Raw genomic sequence first — 20,760 nt, 5'->3', positions numbered from 1 at the left:
ACACTGTTATGTAGTTCTCTGTGTACAAGTCCTTTACATCCCTAGTTAAGTTCATTCCTACATACCTGATTCTTTTAGTTACTGTTTTGAATGGAATTTTTTCCTTAATTGACTCCTTGGTTAGGTAATTGCCTATGTATGGAAATATTACTGATTTTTGCACATTAATTTTATAACCTGCCACCTTGTTGAATTTGTTTATTAGCTCAAGTAACTTTGTTGTAGATTTCTCAGAATTTTTGAAGTATAGTATCATGTCATCTGCAAATAATGAAAATTTTAATTCTTCCTTTCCAATTTGGATACCTTTTCTTTGTCCTGCCTGATTGCTCTTGCTAGAACTTCTAGTACAATGTTGAAAAATAGTGGTGACAGAGGGCTTCTCTGTCTTGTTCCCGGTCTTAGGGGGAAAGCTTTCAGCCTCTCACCATTGAGTACGATGCTGGCTATGGGTTTTTCATATATGCCTACCTTTGATTCCTATGTTTTGAAGTGTTTTCATCAGAAAAGGATATTAAATTTTATCAAATGCTTTTTCAGCATCAGTTGAGATGATCATAAGATTTTTCCCTTTCGATTTGTTAATTTGCTGTAGTACATTAACTGATTTTCTTGTGTTGAACCGTTCTTGTATTCCTGATATAAACCCCACTTGTTCATGGTGTATATTTCTTTTAATGTGCTGTTGGATTTGATTTGCTAATATTTTGTTGAGAATTTTTGCATTTATGTTCATCAGGGAGATGATTGGTCTATAGTTTTCCTTTCTTGTAGCATCTTTATCTGATTTTTGATATTAAAGTGATGTTAACTTCATAAAATGAGTTAGGAAGTGTTCCTTTTTCCTCAGTTTTTTTTTTTTTTAAGTTTGAGGAGGATTGGTGTTAGTTCTTCTCGGAATGTTTGATAAAATTCCCCTGTGAAGCCATGTGGCCCTGGGCTTTTCTTTGTAGGAAGGTTTTTTTTTTTTTTTTTTGGCTTGAGGAGGCACTGAGAATCAAACCCGGGTCTCTGGCATGGCAGGCGAGAATTCTGCCATTGAGCCACCGTCACTCCATCCTGTAGGAAGATTTTTGATGACTGTTTGGATCTCTTTGCTTATGATTGGCTTGTTAAGATCTATTTCTTCTTGAGTCAGTGTAGCTTGTTTATTTATTTTTCTTCAGGGTCTGTGATAATGACTCCCCCTCTCATTTCTGATTTTGTTTATTTGCATCCTCTCTTTTTTCCTTTGTCAGCCTTGCTGGTAGCCCATTGATTTTATTGATTTTCTCGAAGAACCAACTTTTCGTTTTCTTGATTCTTTCTGTTCTTTTTTTTCTCCCATTCATTTAACTCTGTTTCAATCTTTGTTATCTCTCTTCTATTTACTTTGGGGTTAATTTGCTGTTCTTTCTCAGGTTCCTCCAGGTGAGCAGTTAAGTCCTCAATTTTTGCTCTTTTTTTTTTCCTTTTTTAATATAGGCATTTAGGCAATAAATTTCCTTCTCTGCATAGCCTTTGCCACATAAGTTCTCGTATGTTGTATTCTTGTTTTCATTCATCTCCGTATAGCCACTGATTTCTCTAGCAATTTCTTCTTTGACCCACTGATTGTTCAAGAGTATGTTATTTTATCTCCATATATTTGTGCAAGGGCTTGTTCTTCAGTGGTTATTGATTTCCAGCTTTACTCCATTGTGATCAGAGAAAGTACTTTGAAGAATTTCACTGTTTTTAAATTTATAAAGATCTGTTTTGCGCCCCAACACATGATCTATCTGGAGAATGTTCTGTGAGCACTAGAGAAGAATGTATATCCTGGTGTTTTGGGATTTAACAACACACATATATGAGCGTTAGGTCTAATTAATTTATCAAATTGTTTAACTTTTCTATTTCCTTGTTGTTCCTTTGTCTTGTTGTTCTGTCTATAGAGGAGTGTGGTATATTAAAGTCTCCTATTATCATTGAAACGTCTGTTACTCCCTTCAGTTTTGCCAGTGTCTCTCTCATGTACTTTGGAGCTCCTTGATTGGGAGCATAGACATTTATGAGTGTTATTTCTTCTTGGTTAGTTGCCCCTTTTACTAATATATAGTGTTCTTCTTTGTCTCTTATGATGTCTTTACATTAAAGTGTATTTTGTTTGATATTAGTATAGCTATTCCTGCTTTCTTTTGGTTACAGCTTGAATGGAACATCTTTTTCCATCCTTTCACTTTCAGTCTATTTGTATCCTTGTGTTTAAGATGAGTCTCATGTAAGCAGCATATAGATGGATTATATTTCTTAATCCATTCAGCAGTCTGTATCTTTTAATTGGTGAATTTAGTCCATTAACATTCAGAGTTATACTGTAAACACATTTCTTGAATCCACCATCTTATCCTTGGGATTTTATTGTCAGATCTGTATGTTCTTTTCCCTCGTTCTCTTTTTGTCCTTTAGATTTCCCTTAGTGGTACTCTTCAATTCTGTGCCCTTCCCCAGACCTCCCTCTCCTGTCTTTTTATTTTCAGCTGGCAATATTCCTTTGTAGAGTTGGTCTCCTGTTAACATATACTCTCAGCCTTTGTCTGAAAATTTTGATCTCTCCATCAGTTTTGAAGGACAATGGCTGGGTACAGAATTCTTGGCTGGAGTCTTTCTCTTTCAGGATCTTAAATATATCATACCGCTGCGTTCTTGCCTCCGTAGTCCCAGTTGAATAGTCTGAACTCACAGTCTTATGTGGTTTCCCTTGTATGTAGTTGATTGTTTTTCTCTTGGAGCTTTCAGAATTTTCTGCTTCTTTCCAACATTTGACAGACAGATTAGTATATGTCTTGGGGAAGGCTTATTTGAATTTTCTATTTGAGGTTCATTGGGCTTCTTTGATTTGCATATTTATGTCTTTTATAAAGGTTGGGGAGTTTTCCCCCATTATATCCTCCACTAATCTTCGTAGCCATTTACTCTTCTCTTTTCCTTCTGGGACACCGATGATTCTTTATTTGTGCGCTTTATTTTGTCCATGATTTCTCTGAGATCCAATTCAAATTTCTCCATCTTTTTGTCATTTGCTCATTGTGTGTTCCAAATCTGTTGTCCTGTCCTCTGGTTCACTTATTCTTTTTTTCTGCCTCTTCAAATCTGCTTTTGTGTGTGTCTAGTATATTTTTGAGTTGTTCTATAGCATCTTTAATCTGTGATATCTGCTGTTTTTCTGTTTATTGTTTCAAATTCCTCTTTATGCTCTTCTAGTATCTTCTTGATCTCCTTTATGTCATTAGCCATCCCACTAATTTTATTTAATAAAGTTATATGAGCATCTTTGTTGAGTTGTTCCAAAACCTATGTCTCCTCCAGAGTTTTAATTTGGTCGTTAGACTGGACTGTCTGTATCTTCATATGGGCAGTGATCTTCTGTTGTCTTTGTGGCATGTAAAATCTTGAGTTACTTTAGATGTTGATTTCCTTCAGTAGTCTAAAGCTTTGTATTTGTGAGACAGTATTTGCGAGGTGTGGGGAGGGACACAACAGTCTGGTGATGGGTTGTGGTACAGGTATATGCATGGATTGGGGACTCTATGCTGGTGCCTTTGAGCATGGGGTACAGGTCCTAAGGTTGTGGACGTGTGGTGTGGTGGCCGTTGTGGCAAGGTGCAGCTCTGGTAGGCCTTGAAGTGCAGGAGCTGGGTTCTGTGGGGGCGGGGGGTGATACAGATGGGACACGGCAGGAAGCGGGTAGGGGGCTGAGCAGCTGTACTGGGGCTGGTATCTGGGCAGGATGTGGGTGGGCACCTGAAGCATGTGGGTCGTGAGTGTCGGTGTGGGTTACAGGACACAGAAATAGGGAGGTTGGGGTGCAGGTGTGTGTTTGCAAAGGGTGAGAGGTCCAGGGAGGCCAGGATGCAAATGTGTGAGTTTGTAGGGGCAGGGCACGGGTCACGGAGATTATGGGATGTGCGTCAGGGTGGGTGATGATGGGGGGCCCTGGCAGGGATTCACGGGCATGGGTCAGGTGGGGTAGGGTGCCCACTTGTGCCAAAACTAGGTGGGACATATGTGCCCAAGAGCACCTGCCACGTGTGGGAGAAGGGCACTTGTGCCGTGGGGTGGGGCAAGGCTGTGCATATGTGCGAGGCAGGGAGGTTGAAGTACAGGGGTCAAGAGGCCGATACATGGATGCGTGGGTCCCCGGCAGGGAGGTTGTGTCTATGCCGGTGCGTGGATCTTGGGAGCAGGCCCTCGTGTGTGTGGGCCTGGGGGGCAGGGCCCTGATGTGTGCAGGCCTGGGGGGCAGGCCCCTTGTGTGCATGTGTGCAGAGCTCAGTGGGCAAGGGGCAGGTGTGACCTGGATGCACAGATCAGTGCCTGCCCTGAACTAAGGGACGTGTTATGCGCATGCACACGTCTGGGGGACTAGATGCTGTTATGTATGTGCACAGAGCTCAGGGGAAGCCGGGGGCGACTGTGGGCTGGGTGTGGGTGGCCTGGGTTTGGAATTGAGTGCCTGCAGCCCAGATATTCTGGTGACTACCTACAGGGGGCAGGGAGGTGGAGATAGGGGTCCAGGGGCTGGCAATGAGTACGCAGGTCTCAGGAGAGGTGGGGAGAGACTAGACTGTGAACATGCGCAGGGCAGGGGTGTGTGGTGGGGATGTGTGTGTGTGGGGGGGGGTCATTGTGGGGGTGCTTGGAATGCAGTGGGGGGTGCGGGTGACGGGGTTTGCACATGGGGGCGAGTCACAGATTGCCGGGCCGGGGCTGCACACGTGAGGGTCGTGTGTTCAAGGAACAGCGCTTAACTTACTTCCTAGTCCTCATCTCCCTGTCCCTGCACTCCTAAGGGCTCTGGGCCTCCTTCTGGAAATGGACACACGAGGCTCTTTGCACTAGCTGGTGGGTCTGCGGTTCTGTGCATCTCAGTTCTTCTGCTTTTTCAACCAGGGCCTCCCGGTGTGGTGTAGAAGACCTTCCCAGGTCACTTACATCCTGTAATCACTCTCTCCCAGTCTTTTTTCTATCCCTTCTCTAGATGTTGGAGCAAGGGTGAACTCCACCTACCTATTCTGCCATCTTCCCGGAAGTGCTTGGTGCTAATTCTTGTGCTTCAAAATATTTAACTATGTATTTGGTCGTCTCCAAAATCACTGTCAAAATACAGTTTATTCAGCCATCTAGTGTGTCAGATAGCTGAATAAACTGTTAAATACTGGTTTCCTTCTACAGTTAGCTGATCTCAGTTTTGTCTGTTGCTGTGAGATAACAGTCTTAATCATACTGAAAAGATTAAGGGACAGGAGTTTTCAGCTAGAAGGTTTTGCCCTCCTGAGGCAGGAAAACAAAGCAGTTAAGAGTATGGTCTCTGAAGCCAAAAGCTACATTTCAGTTAAGGGGCTGCCACTTATTAGCTGTGTGGCTTCGGGCAGGTTCTTAACCTCTCAATTTCCCTGTCTGTAAATGGGGATGATAATTGTAGGATTAAATAAATTAGCATATAAAAAGCTAGAGCCTGGCACATGGTAAATTCTGTATGCATGTTTACTTACTTTTTTTCTTTTTCTTTATACTTTAGTGAGCCAGAACCACAGATTTTGGATTTTCAAACCCAACAGTATAAACTCTTTCCACTCCTGGCCAACGCCTATGCCTTCCAGTTTGTAGGCGCTTACATGAAGGAGACTTATCATCGGATTAATGAAGGCATTGGCCAAGGGGACCTGAGGGAACTGCCTGAGGTATGTGTTTGTCCTCATTCACTTGCGGGCCCTCTTTTGTTTCATATTTGCCTGTTGGATAATATCCACGGCAAACCAAATTATAGGGTTTCCTACCAAGAACCCACACATTCTCAAGAGACTTAAAACTCTCTGGTTGAAATTGGATTGGGTATGGAGACAGTTGGGTTTTATTTTTCAGTTTCAGAAGTTTTGTATTATGTTGGTCATTTGTTATTCAAGAAACTTAAGTGGTAACTTTGCTGCCAAGTAGAATAGTTCAGAGGGACTGTGGAATGTTACTAATTTGGGCCAGTGAGATGGTCTTACTTCTTCAGTTCACAGGTGTGGTGATTAGGAAGGTGACTAACTGCCGTTAGGTGAGGTCAAATGTTCCCTCATTTGAAACTTGGACTGTTAGCGCCACAGATGTTCTGATGGCCTCGTACTTTTCCCCCTTCAGCTTCATGCCCTCAGTGCCGGGCTTAAGGCATTCACCTCCTGGACAACTAATGCTGCCATCGAAGCCTGCCGGATGGCTTGTGGTGGACATGGCTATTCTCACTGCAGCGGCCTTCCAAACATTTACGTCACGTTCACCCCAACCTGTACCTTTGAGGGAGAAAATACCGTTATGATGCTGCAGACAGCCAGGTAGGTGAGAGTCTAATTCATGATTTCCCCTCTCCATTATGAGAATATTTGAATGCTTCTCACAGGCTCCTATTCCTATGTTTTATCTTCATATCGTACTTGTTCCTGGAAGAACTAGTTTTGCCATCCATCCTGACTCACTGTTTTATCTTGTGGTCAGCTGGAGAGTATGAAATTGTTGTCACATAGCTGAAAGTCTTTTCAGGAGTTTGTTCTATTTCTGTTTCACAAAAAGCATAGTTTTGAAAAAGCCTGTATAATGCTGATTTTAGGTTCCTGATGAAAAGCTATGACCAAGTGCACTCAGGAAAGTTGGTGTGTGGCACAGTTTCCTACTTGAATGGCCTGCCCAGCCAACGCATCCAGCCACAACAGGTAGCAGTCTGGCCTACTGTAGTGGATATTGACAGCCCCGACAGCCTCACCGAAGCATATAAACTCCGTGCAGCCAGGTGAGCTCACCCTTGAGCCCAGTTAGAAGGCTCTGTGGGCCTCGGGCTGGGAGCCTGGAGGACAGAGGAAAGTGTGGGTATGATTGATCATTTCCTCAGAGCTCTGGTTTTCCTTCATTTCTTAATAGATTGGTAGAAATTGCTGCGAAAAACCTTCAAACTGAAGTGATACACAGTAAAAGCAAAGAGGTAGCGTGGAACCTAACTTCTGTTGACCTTGTTCGAGCAAGTGAGGTCAGTGGTAGTTCTTGCTGTCATTCTCTTTGTGTTCTGAATCTTTTTCAAAGATACTCATACTCTGTTTCATTTTTGTTTTTGTTTTTTCTAGGCGCATTGCCACTATGTGGTAGTTAAGCTCTTTGCAGAAAAACTCCCCAAAATTCAAGATAAATCCATCCAGAATGTCTTAAGGAATTTATTTCTCTTGTATTCTCTGTGTGGAATCAGTCAGAAGGCAGGGGACTTTCTTCAGGTGAGTAATTTCTAAGTTTAAGGCCTAGTTATTATTGAAGAAAAATAATTCTGGTGTTATTGTTAGTTATGGGTGGGTGGGTGTGTGTATATATATAATTTATTTTTTATTTTTTTGGTTTCTTACAGGGAAGCATCATGACAGAGTTTCAAATTACCCAAGTAGACCAGCGCATAAAGAAGTTACTGACTGTAATTCGCCCTGATGCTGTTGCTTTGGTTGATGCATTTGATTTTAAGGATCTGACCCTTGGCTCTGTGCTTGGCCGCTACGATGGCAATGTCTATGAAAACTTGTTTGAGTGGGCCAAGCAGTCCCCACTGAATAAGACAGAGGTAAAAAAATCAATGTCTTTTCACCTTTTGAAATTCTTAATTAGAATATTAAAGTAGGAAGGTCCTCCAGAAAGTGATTCATCCACAAAAGCTTTGAAGGCACTCTGTGATGGTTACTTTATTTGAGCAACAATTTCAGAGGGGAAGTGGGTCATCTCCACAGTAAGCAGGTTTCTAATTTCCATGCATATTTAATAGCTAATTGAAAAATCTCAAACATGTGCAAAAGTCGGATGCTGTAATACACCCACCCCCAAGTATTTGCCTTTTGTTGCTGTTGAACAACTCTTAACTAACAGCCAGTTGTGTGTCATCTGTACCCCCTAACTTTGCCCTCTGGGGATTAGTTTGAAACAAATCCAAGACATATCATTTTATCTAAAAATATTTCAGTATGTATCTCTGAAAGGACTATTTTTGGAAACATAACCGTAATACCATTCTCATACCTAAACAATAAAAAACAATAATTCCTTAATGTCACGAAATACCCAATGTCCAGACTTCCCCATTTGGTTCTTTTTTTTTTCTTTTAACATTTTTTTATTGTGAAATATATATACAAAGAAAAGAAAGAAAAAGGAATAATTTTCAAAGTACACCTCAACAAGTGAATGCAGAACAGAGTGCAGAGTTTATTGTGGGTTACCATTCCACTATTTCAGATGTTTCCTTTTAGCTCCTCTGAAACACTGGAGGCTAAAAGAAATATCAGTACATTCAGCAGTCATATTCATCTGCTAAATCCTATTTTCTGATATAACTTCTCCTCCTCCCTCCTCCTTTGAGCCTTTTCCTAATCTGTAGGGATCTTTGGGAAATAAATGCCCATTATGACCTATTCATCTTGAGAAGGCGTGTTGAAGAAAGGATTAGGGGATGTAACTAGTTCATAATCTTGGGGAGTCTGGTCCCTCTGGGTTTCAGGATTTATCTAGCCTAGGAACCCTCTGGAAATTACAGGTTTCAGGAAAGCAGACTTAGTGCATGTGACTTTTATAGAATCTCTGTTCGAGTCTCAGGTGTTACTAAGAGTTAACAGGAGTGATGTTGGTTGGGGTTTAGCAAATCATGGCAGTTAACACTGTCTTAACTGAAGCTTGCATAAGAGTAGCCTCCAGAATAGCCTCTCAACTCTGTTTGAACTCTGTTGGCCACTGATACCTTGTTTTATTACACTTCTTTTCCCCCTTTTGGTCAGGAAGGTGTTATTGATCCCATAGTGCCAAGGCCAGACTCGACCCTGGGAGTTGTGTCCCATGTTATCAGGGAAATTTTCACCCCTCAGTGTCTGCAGGGTAATCATTTTCCTTGCAGAGTTGGGCTTAAAGAGAGAGAGGCCACATCTGAGCAACAAAAGAAGTTTCATGATCCAGGTAATTTATCAAGCTCTAGTTATCGGTAATTTCTTCCCTTTGCCTCCTTTCCAGGTCCATAAATCTTATTACAAGTACCTGAAGCCACTGCATTCCAAGCTGTGAAGTGTCATCATGATGTGTTTAATCTGCTCCAGAAGCAAAATGCACGACTTCCTTCATTACTGGACAAAAATCTGGCTTGGAATCTGTCAAATTCATATAGCTATAGAGCAGATGATAAATTGACCCCTCTCCTCTTTTTATAAATGAAAAAACAAAAAGGAACAGATTTCAGAAATTACATGAGAAATGGATGTATTTTTAAGTGTAATTAATACTGAAAGACCTGTTAAGACTTCAGAAAAAGCTTTTAAGAAATGCAGGATGACTTCCTTTGTAGTGCTGCTGATCTCAGTCAGGCCATAACTTTTGATAATTAGCAGAATTTTAACTACCAAGTAGTTAAGCATTTTCAAGTTTTAATTTTTAATCACTGGATATAAAAGTTTTTAAGCAAAAGTATTTTTTAAATGAGATAGAACTCTTTTAGGATTTTCTTTTCTGCTAATGTCTCACCACTCCTAATAGGGGTCCTGGCTAAAATGCAGACTGAAGAAGTGGGATTAGAAGAAAGAAACTAACCAGAAGGCTTCAGCTAGAAAATTTTTTTGCTTGCTTGCTTGCTTTTGCCAATATATTGGTCCTATCTAACCATTCATAGTGGCCTTTTTCAACACAAAAACTTCTTCAGCACAAGTCTGCTACAGGACCATTGTCTCATGTAATTAGGAATTGATCTTCTATTTGAGGGATCCCTAAATTTGTCAGTCCAGAGCACAACAACTCTTTGAGAAGGAGTAGGTAGCAAAGTTATCTTTACCTATGACTTTTGACAACTGACGGGCCCCCAGTCAATCTCTGAGCTCCTTCCTTTCCTCCTTTCTCTCCATCCTTTCCTTCTCGTACTCCTGAAAGAGGTGCTAAAGAGAGAGAGAGAAAATGACAGTTTCCTTTTAGAATAACTATAGGAAGCACTCTCATCTATGGCACAGCCATAACTTTGGTGATCATGTTATTTAGATTTGGGGACAACCTAAAATTTCAAATAGTCTGTTATCTTGGCATAAGGCATTAAAATTATTGGAGGTTACAGTATTTGGCCTTAAAAAAAATAAAAGCATTCTGGTCAGAAATAGGACAGAAATCCTTTGACAACGCATGTGTTCTGAGTTTTGGTTCAGAGAATATAATCATTGAAACTATGGCTAAAAGATATTAAATAGAGATTCTGTAGAGTGTATTTCTTATTGTATATCCGTCTTTGTATTCAGTATGTTTCTAGGAGCTTTATCTGAATTGCTAAATTGTCCATTCAGCTGAAATCTAATTTGTACAATCATTCTATATCGAAAGGTTAAATGTATATCTCTTGATGATTTTTTCCTTAAGAACAATGCAAGTCACTTGATTTTTTTTTAAACCTGTTAACTGTTTGAATCTGTGATATCTACTTCATGAAACCAGCTGTTCTAGAATAGTATAATTCAGTATGTATCATATCAACCTCTTATCTTAGGAGCTGACATAAAATCTATCCCAGTGCAACTGGAAATAAGACCTTTAGGTTACCGCAGAAATACTGTATGTTAGAACCAGCCTTAATCTTTCCTCCAGGAGAACCAATTGATGATTGCGTTAAGATTGAAGTCGAAAGCTCTCTATGTTCATCTCAGTTTCTGGGAAATAACAGAAAGAAAAGTGTTTACTACTGACCTGTTAAATCTAGAATTATTTCAAAAGTAGCTTTAAGTACCTTATTTGCAGATAAATAACTGTGGGAAGGATCTGAGCGTGTTTGAAATGAAACCCATCTAAAACAGCTGCATAGACCTGGTATAATTTAGCAGGTTTGAAGAGGTTCCAGAAACAAAGGAGTCACCTTCAATCCAGCACCTGTAGTTGATATTTAAAAACTAAATCTGATGTTGGATGCTATTGGAATGTTTTATCTTTAACTTTATTCAGTATAATCAAAGAATTAAGAGATAGTAAAGTCTCATTAATTTGTACTATTAACAGAGAAATGGCATGCTATATAATTAAACCGAAGTTTAAATTAGGAAGAATTCTAAAGTACAGGCTTATTATGTTTAGGTAATACTGAGAAAAAGGGAAAGACTGAAACCTGCTTAAACAGGTAGGTATAACTTGACTGTAATTACATAGTTGGAACAGTAAACGTGTACTACCCTGTCATCTTACTTGGCGTTACTCAGTACTTATTTGTTGGCGGCATGTTAAATGGAGCAGCAGATCCAGGTTGCTCTCCCTAATAAGCAGTACTGCCACAGATAAGTTTGGTTCTGTTGTGTTCTTTTGTGAGCCTTTATCACACAAAGTGCAAAGATCAATTTCAACTCAGTCTTTTCCAGAGTGATGACACATACTGAATAAAATTAATGAGGGTATTTCTGTAAAGTCCTCTGAACAGTATACAACAATGAAAATTTGAGATTTAATAGAGATGTTTTTGTTCTTTGTACTGAATAAAGGCTGATTCTTTTTCCTAAAAGGTTTAGAGCGCTTACTTTATGCTCTACTCGCCATATACTGAGTGGAAATTAGTGACCTCAAAGCACAGTTGGTCCAGATGCATTTGGGGCCTTAATATTCTTATCTTCAGAACACAGCACTGCTAAGTATCAGCTTATCTTCAGAACATTAGGTTAAATTGGAACATTAACGGTGATGTTCACATGCTTTCTACAAACTCACTGCATGTAAATCTAGAGGCATTTTGTAGTTCCTAAAAGTATCATGTTAGATCTTAATTCTTGGATTTTTTTCAGTGTAGGGCTTTGGCTGGAGAAATAACTCCAAATTCATGATTATAGAGTTCTCTGGGGATTGATAATTCTTTAAACAGCTATTGCTGAATTACTCTCCCCCATCCCCTTTCTGAGTTCTTTCCATCAGTCTGAAAGAAGTGAATTGGAGGCAAAGACTATATAACACCTGCTAATCTTTTTATGTATGTGGAGGGTCTGCCTGGGGTTATAGGTTGTCTTCAAGTAGTAGCTGCTACTGCAGCTGGAAAAGAAGCAGTGCCAGCAAATTATTTTATCTGAGATCAGGAGTCTTTTAAAAGAATCATGATTCTTCTAACTCAGATAAAGGTTCTGATCATTTACTACCACAGCTGAGAGGATTAGACCAAGGCACACTGTAAACGCCTGTTTGAAATCACTTTTCATTTTAAAATAGTGATGGTGGGGTTTTACTTTTAGCTGTCCAAACTTGAAAATTTTTTCAGTACCTATTCATGTGGCCTGTGATAAACGGACACCTAAAAACTTTGAGTTGCCAGACATTAGTTGTTGATCTGTGAAGTCCTAGCTTCCAAGGATGGTATTTTCTTTTTGCTTTTAAGTGGGCCGTTGATTGTCTTGGGAAAATCATGGAAAATTGGGGATCGTTTTAAGAATTCTGGGACGGAGGGACAGTGACTCAGCAAAGCAGGCAGAATTCTCGCCTGCCATTTCGGAGACTTGGGTTGAATTCCTGGTGCCTGCCCATGCGAAAAAAAATTTTGGACCAAAATAAAAAGTTGTTTGCTACACTACTGTTAATTGTTTCATAAATGGAGTATTTTTAGGTTGCAAATATGTGATCGTCCACATAATGCTCGGGCTTCTGACTTTTTTGGAAAAAGCGCCATCTTATTAACAACTGCTATGGATTCAGTGAGATGACTTGTATCATTTGGAGTGTATAAATACTTTGCAACCTTTTTTTCCTTTTACTGTTGCACTTTGAGTTTGGTTCCTACTTGAAACAAGATCTATTTAGCATGTATTGTTATCCAACCCAGGCTTGACATGTCACAGGGTGTGGGGTGGGGGTACGGGGCTAGCATGGGACCAGAGCATGTGAATCATGGTCAGGCAGTGATGACCTTCCAGCACCTCTTGACCCCTCGAGCCGGTAAGCCAACCACTAAGCTCCCTTTGTGAAACTGAATGACCCTTAATAAAAGTTGTAATTAGCACACTCAGGAAAAAGTGTATGTGTCTTTGTTGGTGGAGGGTTGTTGGGTTTCATTCTGGCTTCCCAGCTGTTTTTTGTTTGTTTGTTTGGTGATCATTCGGTTCTCCATATATAATCAGTAATTCACAATATCATCACATAGTTACACGTTCATCATCATGATCACTTCTTAGAACATTTGCGTCAATTCAGAAAAAGAAAAAGACCAGCTCTGGTTTTGTAATTGGACGACAAGATCATAGCCGCTTTGGGGTGTAGGATGGAACCGTTCGAAGTGAACGCATTTCTCGCAGTCCTCCTCAGACCTCGAAGAATGCTGGAGGAACTTCTTAAATGTTCTGTCTTTGAGCCCAGTCCCTGGAGGCCAAGAGAAACTTCGACCAGCCTTTGAGCCTGGTGTCACTCTTCACGACGTGGCGTGGACGTCGCTTCTCGCAACCTCCGGAGGTCCGGCGGCGCACTGGGAAGTGTAGTTCACCTCGGCGCCCCGCCCCCTGCCGCAGCGGCCAGTGGGCAGCAGACTACCACTCCCAGGATGCTCCGCGCCCCTTCCCGTCGGGCGAGTGGCGACGGCCGGGCCGGAGGTGGGGCTCGGAAGCGGGGCTCGGAAGCGGGGCTCGGAAGCGGGGCTCGGAAGCGGGGCTCGGAAGCGGGGCTCGGAAGCGGGGCTCGGAAGCGGGGCTCGGAAGCGGGGCTCGGAAGCGGGGCTCGAGAGGGGTCCGCGGCCATGGCTAGGAGAGACCTCAGGGGCTGCGCGTCCTAGAAGGATGGCGCGTAACCCCGGGGATTTCAGGGGCTGGGAGCATATAGGCTGCACTCGGTCGGGGGGACGCGGCGAGGGGCGCGGCCCGGGTCTGGAGGTGACTCCGGGGCGGGCCCTTGGTGGGGCGGGCTCGGGACTGGAAGAATGCCTGGCGTGGCGTGGCCCGCGTGGATGAGATAGCCGGTGTTGCCCCGCGGCCCTTTGGCCTTTGCAAACCGCTCTTAGGAAATTCCCGCGCTCTCCACGCTGGGGTAGAATCCTTGATTGGTTAGGAGATGGCGGGAGTTCCTTGAGGTGTTAGGAGACAGAACGCGTTTTGGACCTGCAGTTCGTGAAAATTGCCGTTACAGAGAATAAGAAGCACACTCAGATGGCCCCTGCAGTAACCCCTGGGAAACTCCGCGTCCTAATAGCAGGGCAGGCCAACGCCCGAGAACTAGAGATGGGCCTTTCAGACTCCTTTCCTCCAAGGCACGCCGAAAGTCGCTTTTAAATGAAGGAAAACTTCGCTATTAATGTGGTGTGTCAGATTTACACCTAGTGTGAAGGGAAACATTTCCACGGTCATAGAAAATCGTGTCAAGGAGTGACTAGAACTCACATCGTCTCCTCGTGCTGGGTGCTGCCAGAAAGTACAACTGAGTTTTGCCTGGAAGGGTCTGTTGGCCGTGGTGCCAGGCACCCACCTCCTTTCTGAAATGGGACCTACCATGCCCCAGATCCTCTAAGCTGCCACGCATATAAAGAATGCTTAATATATGGAAACAGATTTTGATTTCGAATGGGTGAAATGAGAGAAGACTTGATAGGCTTTGGACTCAAGTACTATTAAAGCTACTTTTTTTTTTTTTTTTTTTTGGCATAGGCAGGCACTGGAAATCGAACCCGGAACTCAGGCATGGCAGGCAAGAACTCTATCTGCTGAAATGGGGGGAATTCAAACGAACTGGACAGTGCGGTGAAGGAGCTGCCAGCAGCCCCAAAGCCCTGAGATGGTAGGGGAATACAATGAGGTGGATGGAAGTGTGAACCTGCATAGGGAGAAATCCTAATGCCATGGACTAGTTTGGGGGCTGGGTGAAGGGCCAGGATGTGGCCCCTGGAGGGGAGTGATGTGGGTTAACTTTGATGTCAAACTTCTTAGGCATATGCGAGGGTTTCCTCTGGGTCTCTGACTCTCTAGCTGGGAGGCAGGGCATGGAGGCAGATTGCTGTGGCCCTGTTCTGAATGAGTCCATTCGTGGAAATTCTAGGAAAGCATAAAAGACTTCTGTCTCTAAATGCCATTTGTGCCTCTTTCTCTGGTAACTTGGCAGAAGGCAAAACAATTCATTCTGCATTCCCAGCCATTTATTTCCTCAGTTTCAGCACTATTCACAGTTTGATTTTTTAATGTGATTTCTTTTACCCATTTTTAGGCAGCAAAAACCAAGAAAGGATTGAAAGGTAAGGGAAGAGAGAACACCACCCTTCAGCCATTATATATAACCCTTGCTCAGAAATAATTCAGACATGCTCGGGTCTGAACGTTGTTGATGAGACTCTTGCTATGTTTCCCATAATTCTTTAGGCAGCATGGGCTTCTTGAAGATAACTCCTTATGCTGCCTCGTTGGTCCTCAGAGTAATTCAGGAATAAATAAAGATGGGACTTTGGAAAAAATCCTTGGGGTCTGTATCCAGAAATATATGGTTAAGGTTAAGAGTGACAAAAAGCACTTAAGCTGGAAGCCAGAACTAATTCATTCAGCCTCTATCAGAAAGTGGCCAAGGAGGCATGCATTCAGCAGACCTGGGGGCTCTCGGATGGAAGGATCCAGAAGGCTTTTGATGTGAAAGGAGCCATTATGAGCCCTGAAAGTCTGGATACTTTCTCCACAGAACCATACTGGGCTCTGTTCAGAGTGTGGGGTGGGAATTTTGCCCAGGGTGTCGGGTGTGGCACACACCATGTAGGTTGCGCTGAAAATCTTTACTATCCTTTGAGAAAGTTACTTTCAGTTTCCACTCTGTGTTCCTTCAACAGTGCATTGTGACTTGTTGCCAGCGAGTTAGAAAACATCTTATGGCCTGTAGGAGGAATGCTAAGTCTGAGTCCCCTTATCTGAGAGTTCTGAGACCCTGGGATGAGGCTCTCGTTTCCTCCTGAATCCATGATGCTTCCTTTTCTGTTCCAGGCTCCATTGATGATGTCCTTGATGACCTCTTGGGGGAAGACAGTAAGTGCCCCCTTCCCCAGAATCCCCTGGTTTAGGCTTGCTTTTTTTTTTAATTGCGATATAATTCACATACCATAAAATTCACTCCTTTAAAGTGTACAAATCAGTGGTTGTTAATGTATTCACAGGGTTTTGGAACCATCACCACCAGAACATTTTCATTACTCCTAAAAGAAACTATATCATTAGCAGCCATTCCTCAATTTCCCTGCGTCCAGCCTTAGGCAAACACTCATTCATTTTATATGCTATTCATATAAAATGAAATCATACAATATGTGGTCTTTTGTGTCTGCCTTCTTTCACTTAGCAAAATGTTTTCAGGGTTCATCCAGGTGGGAGCGTGTATCAGTCCTCCATTCCTTTTTATGACGGACTGTTCCACTGTATGGACATACCCCAGATGTTACCCATTCATCAGCTGACAGGAATTTGAGTTGTTTCCACTTTTTGGTTATTATGAATAATGCTGCTGTTAACATCCGTGTATAAGTTCTCTGTGGACGTATATTTTCCATTCTCTTGGGTATATACCGAGGAATGGAATTGCTGAGTCATATGCTTACTCTATGTTTAACTTTCTGAGGAACTGCCAAACTGTTTTCCAAAGTGGATGAACCATTTTACATTCTCACCAGCAACATATGAGAGTTCCAGTTTCTCTACATCCTCGCCAACACTTGTTGTCTGTTTTTTTTTTATTCTAGGCATCCTAGTGGATGTGAAGTCATATCTCATTATGGTTTTGATTTGCATTCCTCTGATGATTGATGATGTTGAGCATCTTCTCATTTGCTTGCTGACCGTTGCTTTGGAGGAATGTCAATTAAAATCTTTTGTCCATATTTAGATTGAGTTATTTGTCCTTTTATTGTTGAGTTGTAAGAGTGTTTTGTATATTCAGGATCCTTTTCCCTTATCCTATGTGCCCGTGTCTGCTGTACTGAGAAGTAGGGCTACAGGGTCTTGCGGAGCTCACCAGGTTCAGTGAGGCTTAGGCCCCATGTCTTCTCCACCCCTGTGACCCAGGGAAACCCACAAAGCACAAGTGTTTGTATTCCATCCTCTGATTTTGTGTTGTGAAATAACCATGTTCTTTCTGCATTTCCATGGCGTGGGTTTGGTTCAGGTTGTGTTGGGCTCTTTGGCACCAGCTAGCACTTAGAGTTACACTTAGCTTGCAATTACACCATCTGCCCCTCTTCAACTTTTCGAGGGGTAACTTTAAGACTTGCATAGAGCCAGCTTCCTTTTTCCAAACAGGACCTTCTTTCATTCGGATGATCTGGGAGAGGGCTGGGTAGGGAGATTTGCAGTCCTGACTCCAGGTCTCTTCAGGTGCATGACAGTTCCTTCTGTTTTCTTTTTTCCAGTGGCTCCACTTGAGAAACCTGTTAAACTGTGTGTACATGCCCGAGACACCACAGGTGCAGCTCAGCTGCTCCCTTCCTCAAGGACTAGAACAAAGTAAGCACAGGACTGGCTTGGGTGTCCGCTACCGATTTCATTCCACTTGCTCCTTGTCCCTCTACCTCTCTACTTCTCACTTAGCAGACCTGCCAGCTTTTTTTTTTTTAACTTTTAATTTTGAAATGTTTTTAAACTTACATGATAGTTACAGAAATAATACAAACTCCATACAGAGAACTCCAATGTGTTCCATGACACCAGATACCCACATGTATTAGTTAGGATTCTCTAGAAAAACAGAATCAACAGGGAACACTTGCAAATATAAAATTTATAAAAGTGTCTCACGTGACCGCAGGAACGCAGAGTCCAAAATCCACAGGGCAGGCTGTGAAGCCGATGACTCCGATGGAGGGTCTGGATGAACTCCACAGGAGAGGCTCACCAGCCGAAGCAGGAATGGGATCTGTCTCCTCTGAGTCCTCCTTAAAAGGCTTCCCATGCTTAGATTTAGCATCATTAATTGTAGAAGACACTCCCCTTTGGCTGGTTACAAATGGAATCAGCTGTGGATACAGCTGACGTGATCATGACCTAATCCTATGAAATGTCCTCATTGCAGCAGACAGGCCAGTACTTGCCCAATCAGATAAACAGCTATCACAACTTGGCCGAGTTGACACATGTCCCTAACCATGACAGTCCACCCCTTGTCAACTTGGCACCTATATACATATCACCTTAAACCATACTTAATTTCCAAATGAAAACACACACATTTTTTTTCCTTTTACCTGACAATATTTAACTGTCCTGCATATAACTAGAAACACATTAAATCTCTCCAGAATAGGGTACAAGTCCTTAGGCAACATTCATTCTTAAACTTGATATCTTACAACTTAAATAGTATAGCATGAACAAAACAGCATTACAGTCCTCGTTTCTGTAACTGATCACGTGGTCGAAGTTCATATTTATCACTACCTTCTTCCACTACCCATTCCATGCTCCCTTTACCCTCAGCAAGCACTTCAGTTGGCCGTGGTTCTTTTCCTGGTGGGGTGACCCAAACCTTCATTCCTGAAGTTTCAGAGCCATTAGTAGTCCTGCCTGGATTGTGTCATTGCAGTTTTCCATTTATTTTAATCACAGGGCATGGTAGTACTAATAGACGCCCTAGGGGATCTCCTATATTCCAAAAAAACTCTTCTTTACCTCCATTATATATTTGCAGTCCTACTTCTTTCTGATAGTCAGGGCCAATTACCCCAGACAATAATGTAATCCCCTTCTTGGCTTGTTGATCCAGAGGCATAAGTAGCCCAAAGTGATCAGGTGACAATCTTAACTTCCAGTTCAGTGGTATCATTGTTGTTTCTCCTGGAGGAAGCACACCCCGTTTTGGAACTAAAACCTGTAGACCAACAGAACTCAGGGTAGCAGGGACAGGGAGCAAAAATTTTCCTAGTGGATCACTAGGGGTAATAGTGAGTGGTACCACACCCATTTCCACGCCTTGGTTCCTAGAACCATGGATCCTGGCTATGGGAGAAACAGCACTATACAGCGGACGCTGATTCAGAGCATACACAGCTTCCTGGAGAACATTACCCCAGCCTTTCAAGTTTTTGCCACCTAGTTGGCACCATAATTGAGTTTTCAAAAGGCCATTCCACCGTTCTATCAATCCAGCTGCTTCTGGATGATGGGGAACATGGTAAGACCAGAGAATTCCATGATCATGCGCCCATTCCCGCATTTCATTTGCTGTGAAGTGTGTTCCTTTGATCCGAAGCAATGCTATGTGGAATACCATGACAATGGATAAGGCATTCTGTAAGCCCACGGATAGTAGTTTTGGCAGAAGCATTGCGTGCAGGGAAAGCAAACCCATATCCAGAGTATGTGTCTATTCCAGTTAGAACAAATCGCTGCCCCTTCCATGAAGGAAGTAGTCCAATGTAATCAACCTGCCACCATGTAGCTGGCTGGTCACCTCAGGGAATGGTGCCATATCAGGAGCTGAGTGTGGGTCTCTGCTGCTGGCAGATTGAGCACTCAGCAGTAGCTGTAGCCGGGTCAGCCTTGGTGAGTGGAAGTCCATGTTGCTGAGCCCATGCATAACCTCCATCCCTACCACCATGACCACTTTGTTCATGAGCCCATTGGGCAATGACAGGAGTTGCTGGGGAAAGAGGCTGACTGTTATCCACAGAACCGGTCATCTTATCCACTTGATTATTAAAATCTTCTTCTGCTGAAGTCACCCTCTGGTGTGCATTCACATGGGACACAAATATTTTCATGTTTTTAGCCCACTCAGAAAGGTCTATTGACATACTTCTTCCCCAGACCTCTTTGTCACCAATTTTCCAATTATGGTCTTTCCAAGTCCCTGACCATCCAGCCAAACCATTAGCAACAGCCCATGAGTCAGTATACAAACGCACCTCTGGCCAGTTTTCCTTCCAAGCAAAATGAACAACCAGGTGCACTGCTCGAAGTTCTCCCCACTGGGAGGATTTCCCCTCACCACTGTCCTTCAAGGACACCCCAGAAAGGGGTTGCAGTGCTGCAGCTGTCCACTTTCGGGTGGTACCTGCATATCGTGCTGAACCATCTGTAAACCAGGCCCGAGTTTTCTCTTACTCAGTCAATTCACTGTAAGGAACTCCCCAAGAGGCCATAGCTCTGGTCTGGGAAAGAGAAGATAATGTGGCAGGAGTGGAAACCATGGGCATTTGTGCCACTTTTTCATGTAACTTACTGTGCCTTCAGGACCTACTCTGGCTCTATCTCATATATACCATTTCCATTTTACAATGGAGTGCTGCTGTGCACACCCAACTTTATGGCTTGGTAGGTGACAACACCCAACTCATGATAGGCAACTCAGGTCTCATGGTAACTTGGTGGCCCACAGTTAAGCGTTCAGTCTCTACTAAGGCCCAGTAGCAGGCCAAAAGCTGTTTCTCAAAAGGAGAGTAGTTATCTGCAGCAGATGGTAAGGCTTTGCTCCAAAATCCTAAGGGTCTGTGTTGTGATTCTCCTATAGGGACCTGCCAAAGGCTCCAGACAGCATCTCTGTTTGCCACTGACACTTCCAGCACCATTGGATCTGCTGGATCATACGGCCCAAGTGGCAGAGCAGCTTGTACAGCGGCCTGGACCTGTCGCAGAGCCTCCTCTTGCTCAGGTCCCCAGTCAAAATTAGCAGCTTTTCTGGTCACTCGATAAATGGGCTGGAGTAGCACACCCAAATGAGGAATATGTTGTCGCCAAAATCCAAAAAGACCAACTAGGCGTTGTCCTCTTTTTTGGTTGTGGGAGGGGCCAGATGCAGCAACTTATCCTTCACCTTAGA

At 42.8% G+C, this 20,760-nt stretch overlaps 2 protein-coding genes across 17 annotated transcripts in view; both read left to right on the top strand.

Moving 5' to 3' along the window:
- ACOX1 (acyl-CoA oxidase 1) overlaps positions 1-11,527 on the top strand; it is a 30,765-nt gene extending 19,238 nt beyond the window's left edge. For all 3 annotated transcript variants that reach the window (XM_077163884.1, XM_077163883.1, XM_077163885.1), the window contains exons 8-14: positions 5,543-5,705; positions 6,148-6,338; positions 6,611-6,790; positions 6,919-7,024; positions 7,119-7,262; positions 7,391-7,597; positions 9,028-11,527. In XM_077163884.1, coding sequence (XP_077019999.1) covers positions 5,543-5,705; positions 6,148-6,338; positions 6,611-6,790; positions 6,919-7,024; positions 7,119-7,262; positions 7,391-7,597; positions 9,028-9,078 — 1,042 coding nt within the window. In that variant the 3' untranslated portion in view covers positions 9,079-11,527. The remainder of the gene's footprint in view (positions 1-5,542; positions 5,706-6,147; positions 6,339-6,610; positions 6,791-6,918; positions 7,025-7,118; positions 7,263-7,390; positions 7,598-9,027) is intronic.
- Positions 11,528-13,514: 1,987 nt separating this feature from the next.
- FBF1 (Fas binding factor 1) overlaps positions 13,515-20,760 on the top strand; it is a 45,461-nt gene continuing 38,215 nt past the window's right edge. For 5 of the 14 annotated variants that reach the window (XM_077163871.1, XM_077163869.1, XM_077163879.1 and 2 more), the window contains exons 1-5: positions 13,765-13,862; positions 14,635-14,670; positions 15,184-15,211; positions 15,942-15,983; positions 17,357-17,450. In XM_077163871.1, the coding sequence (XP_077019986.1) occupies positions 13,770-13,862; positions 14,635-14,670; positions 15,184-15,211; positions 15,942-15,983; positions 17,357-17,450 (293 nt within the window). In that variant the 5' untranslated portion in view covers positions 13,765-13,769. Of the gene's footprint in view, positions 13,587-13,640; positions 13,863-14,630; positions 14,761-15,183; positions 15,212-15,941; positions 15,984-17,356; positions 17,451-20,451; positions 20,593-20,760 lie in introns of those variants that run through there. The other 9 variants (XM_077163875.1, XM_077163874.1, XM_077163882.1 and 6 more) reach the window with 9 other exon arrangements.

The sequence above is a fragment of the Tamandua tetradactyla genome, chromosome 6 (genome assembly GCF_023851605.1).
Source record: "Tamandua tetradactyla isolate mTamTet1 chromosome 6, mTamTet1.pri, whole genome shotgun sequence".
Lineage (NCBI taxonomy): Eukaryota > Metazoa > Chordata > Mammalia > Pilosa > Myrmecophagidae > Tamandua > Tamandua tetradactyla.
Note: the sequence above shows the minus strand (reverse complement) of the source record. Positions and strands in the feature narration are given on the sequence as shown.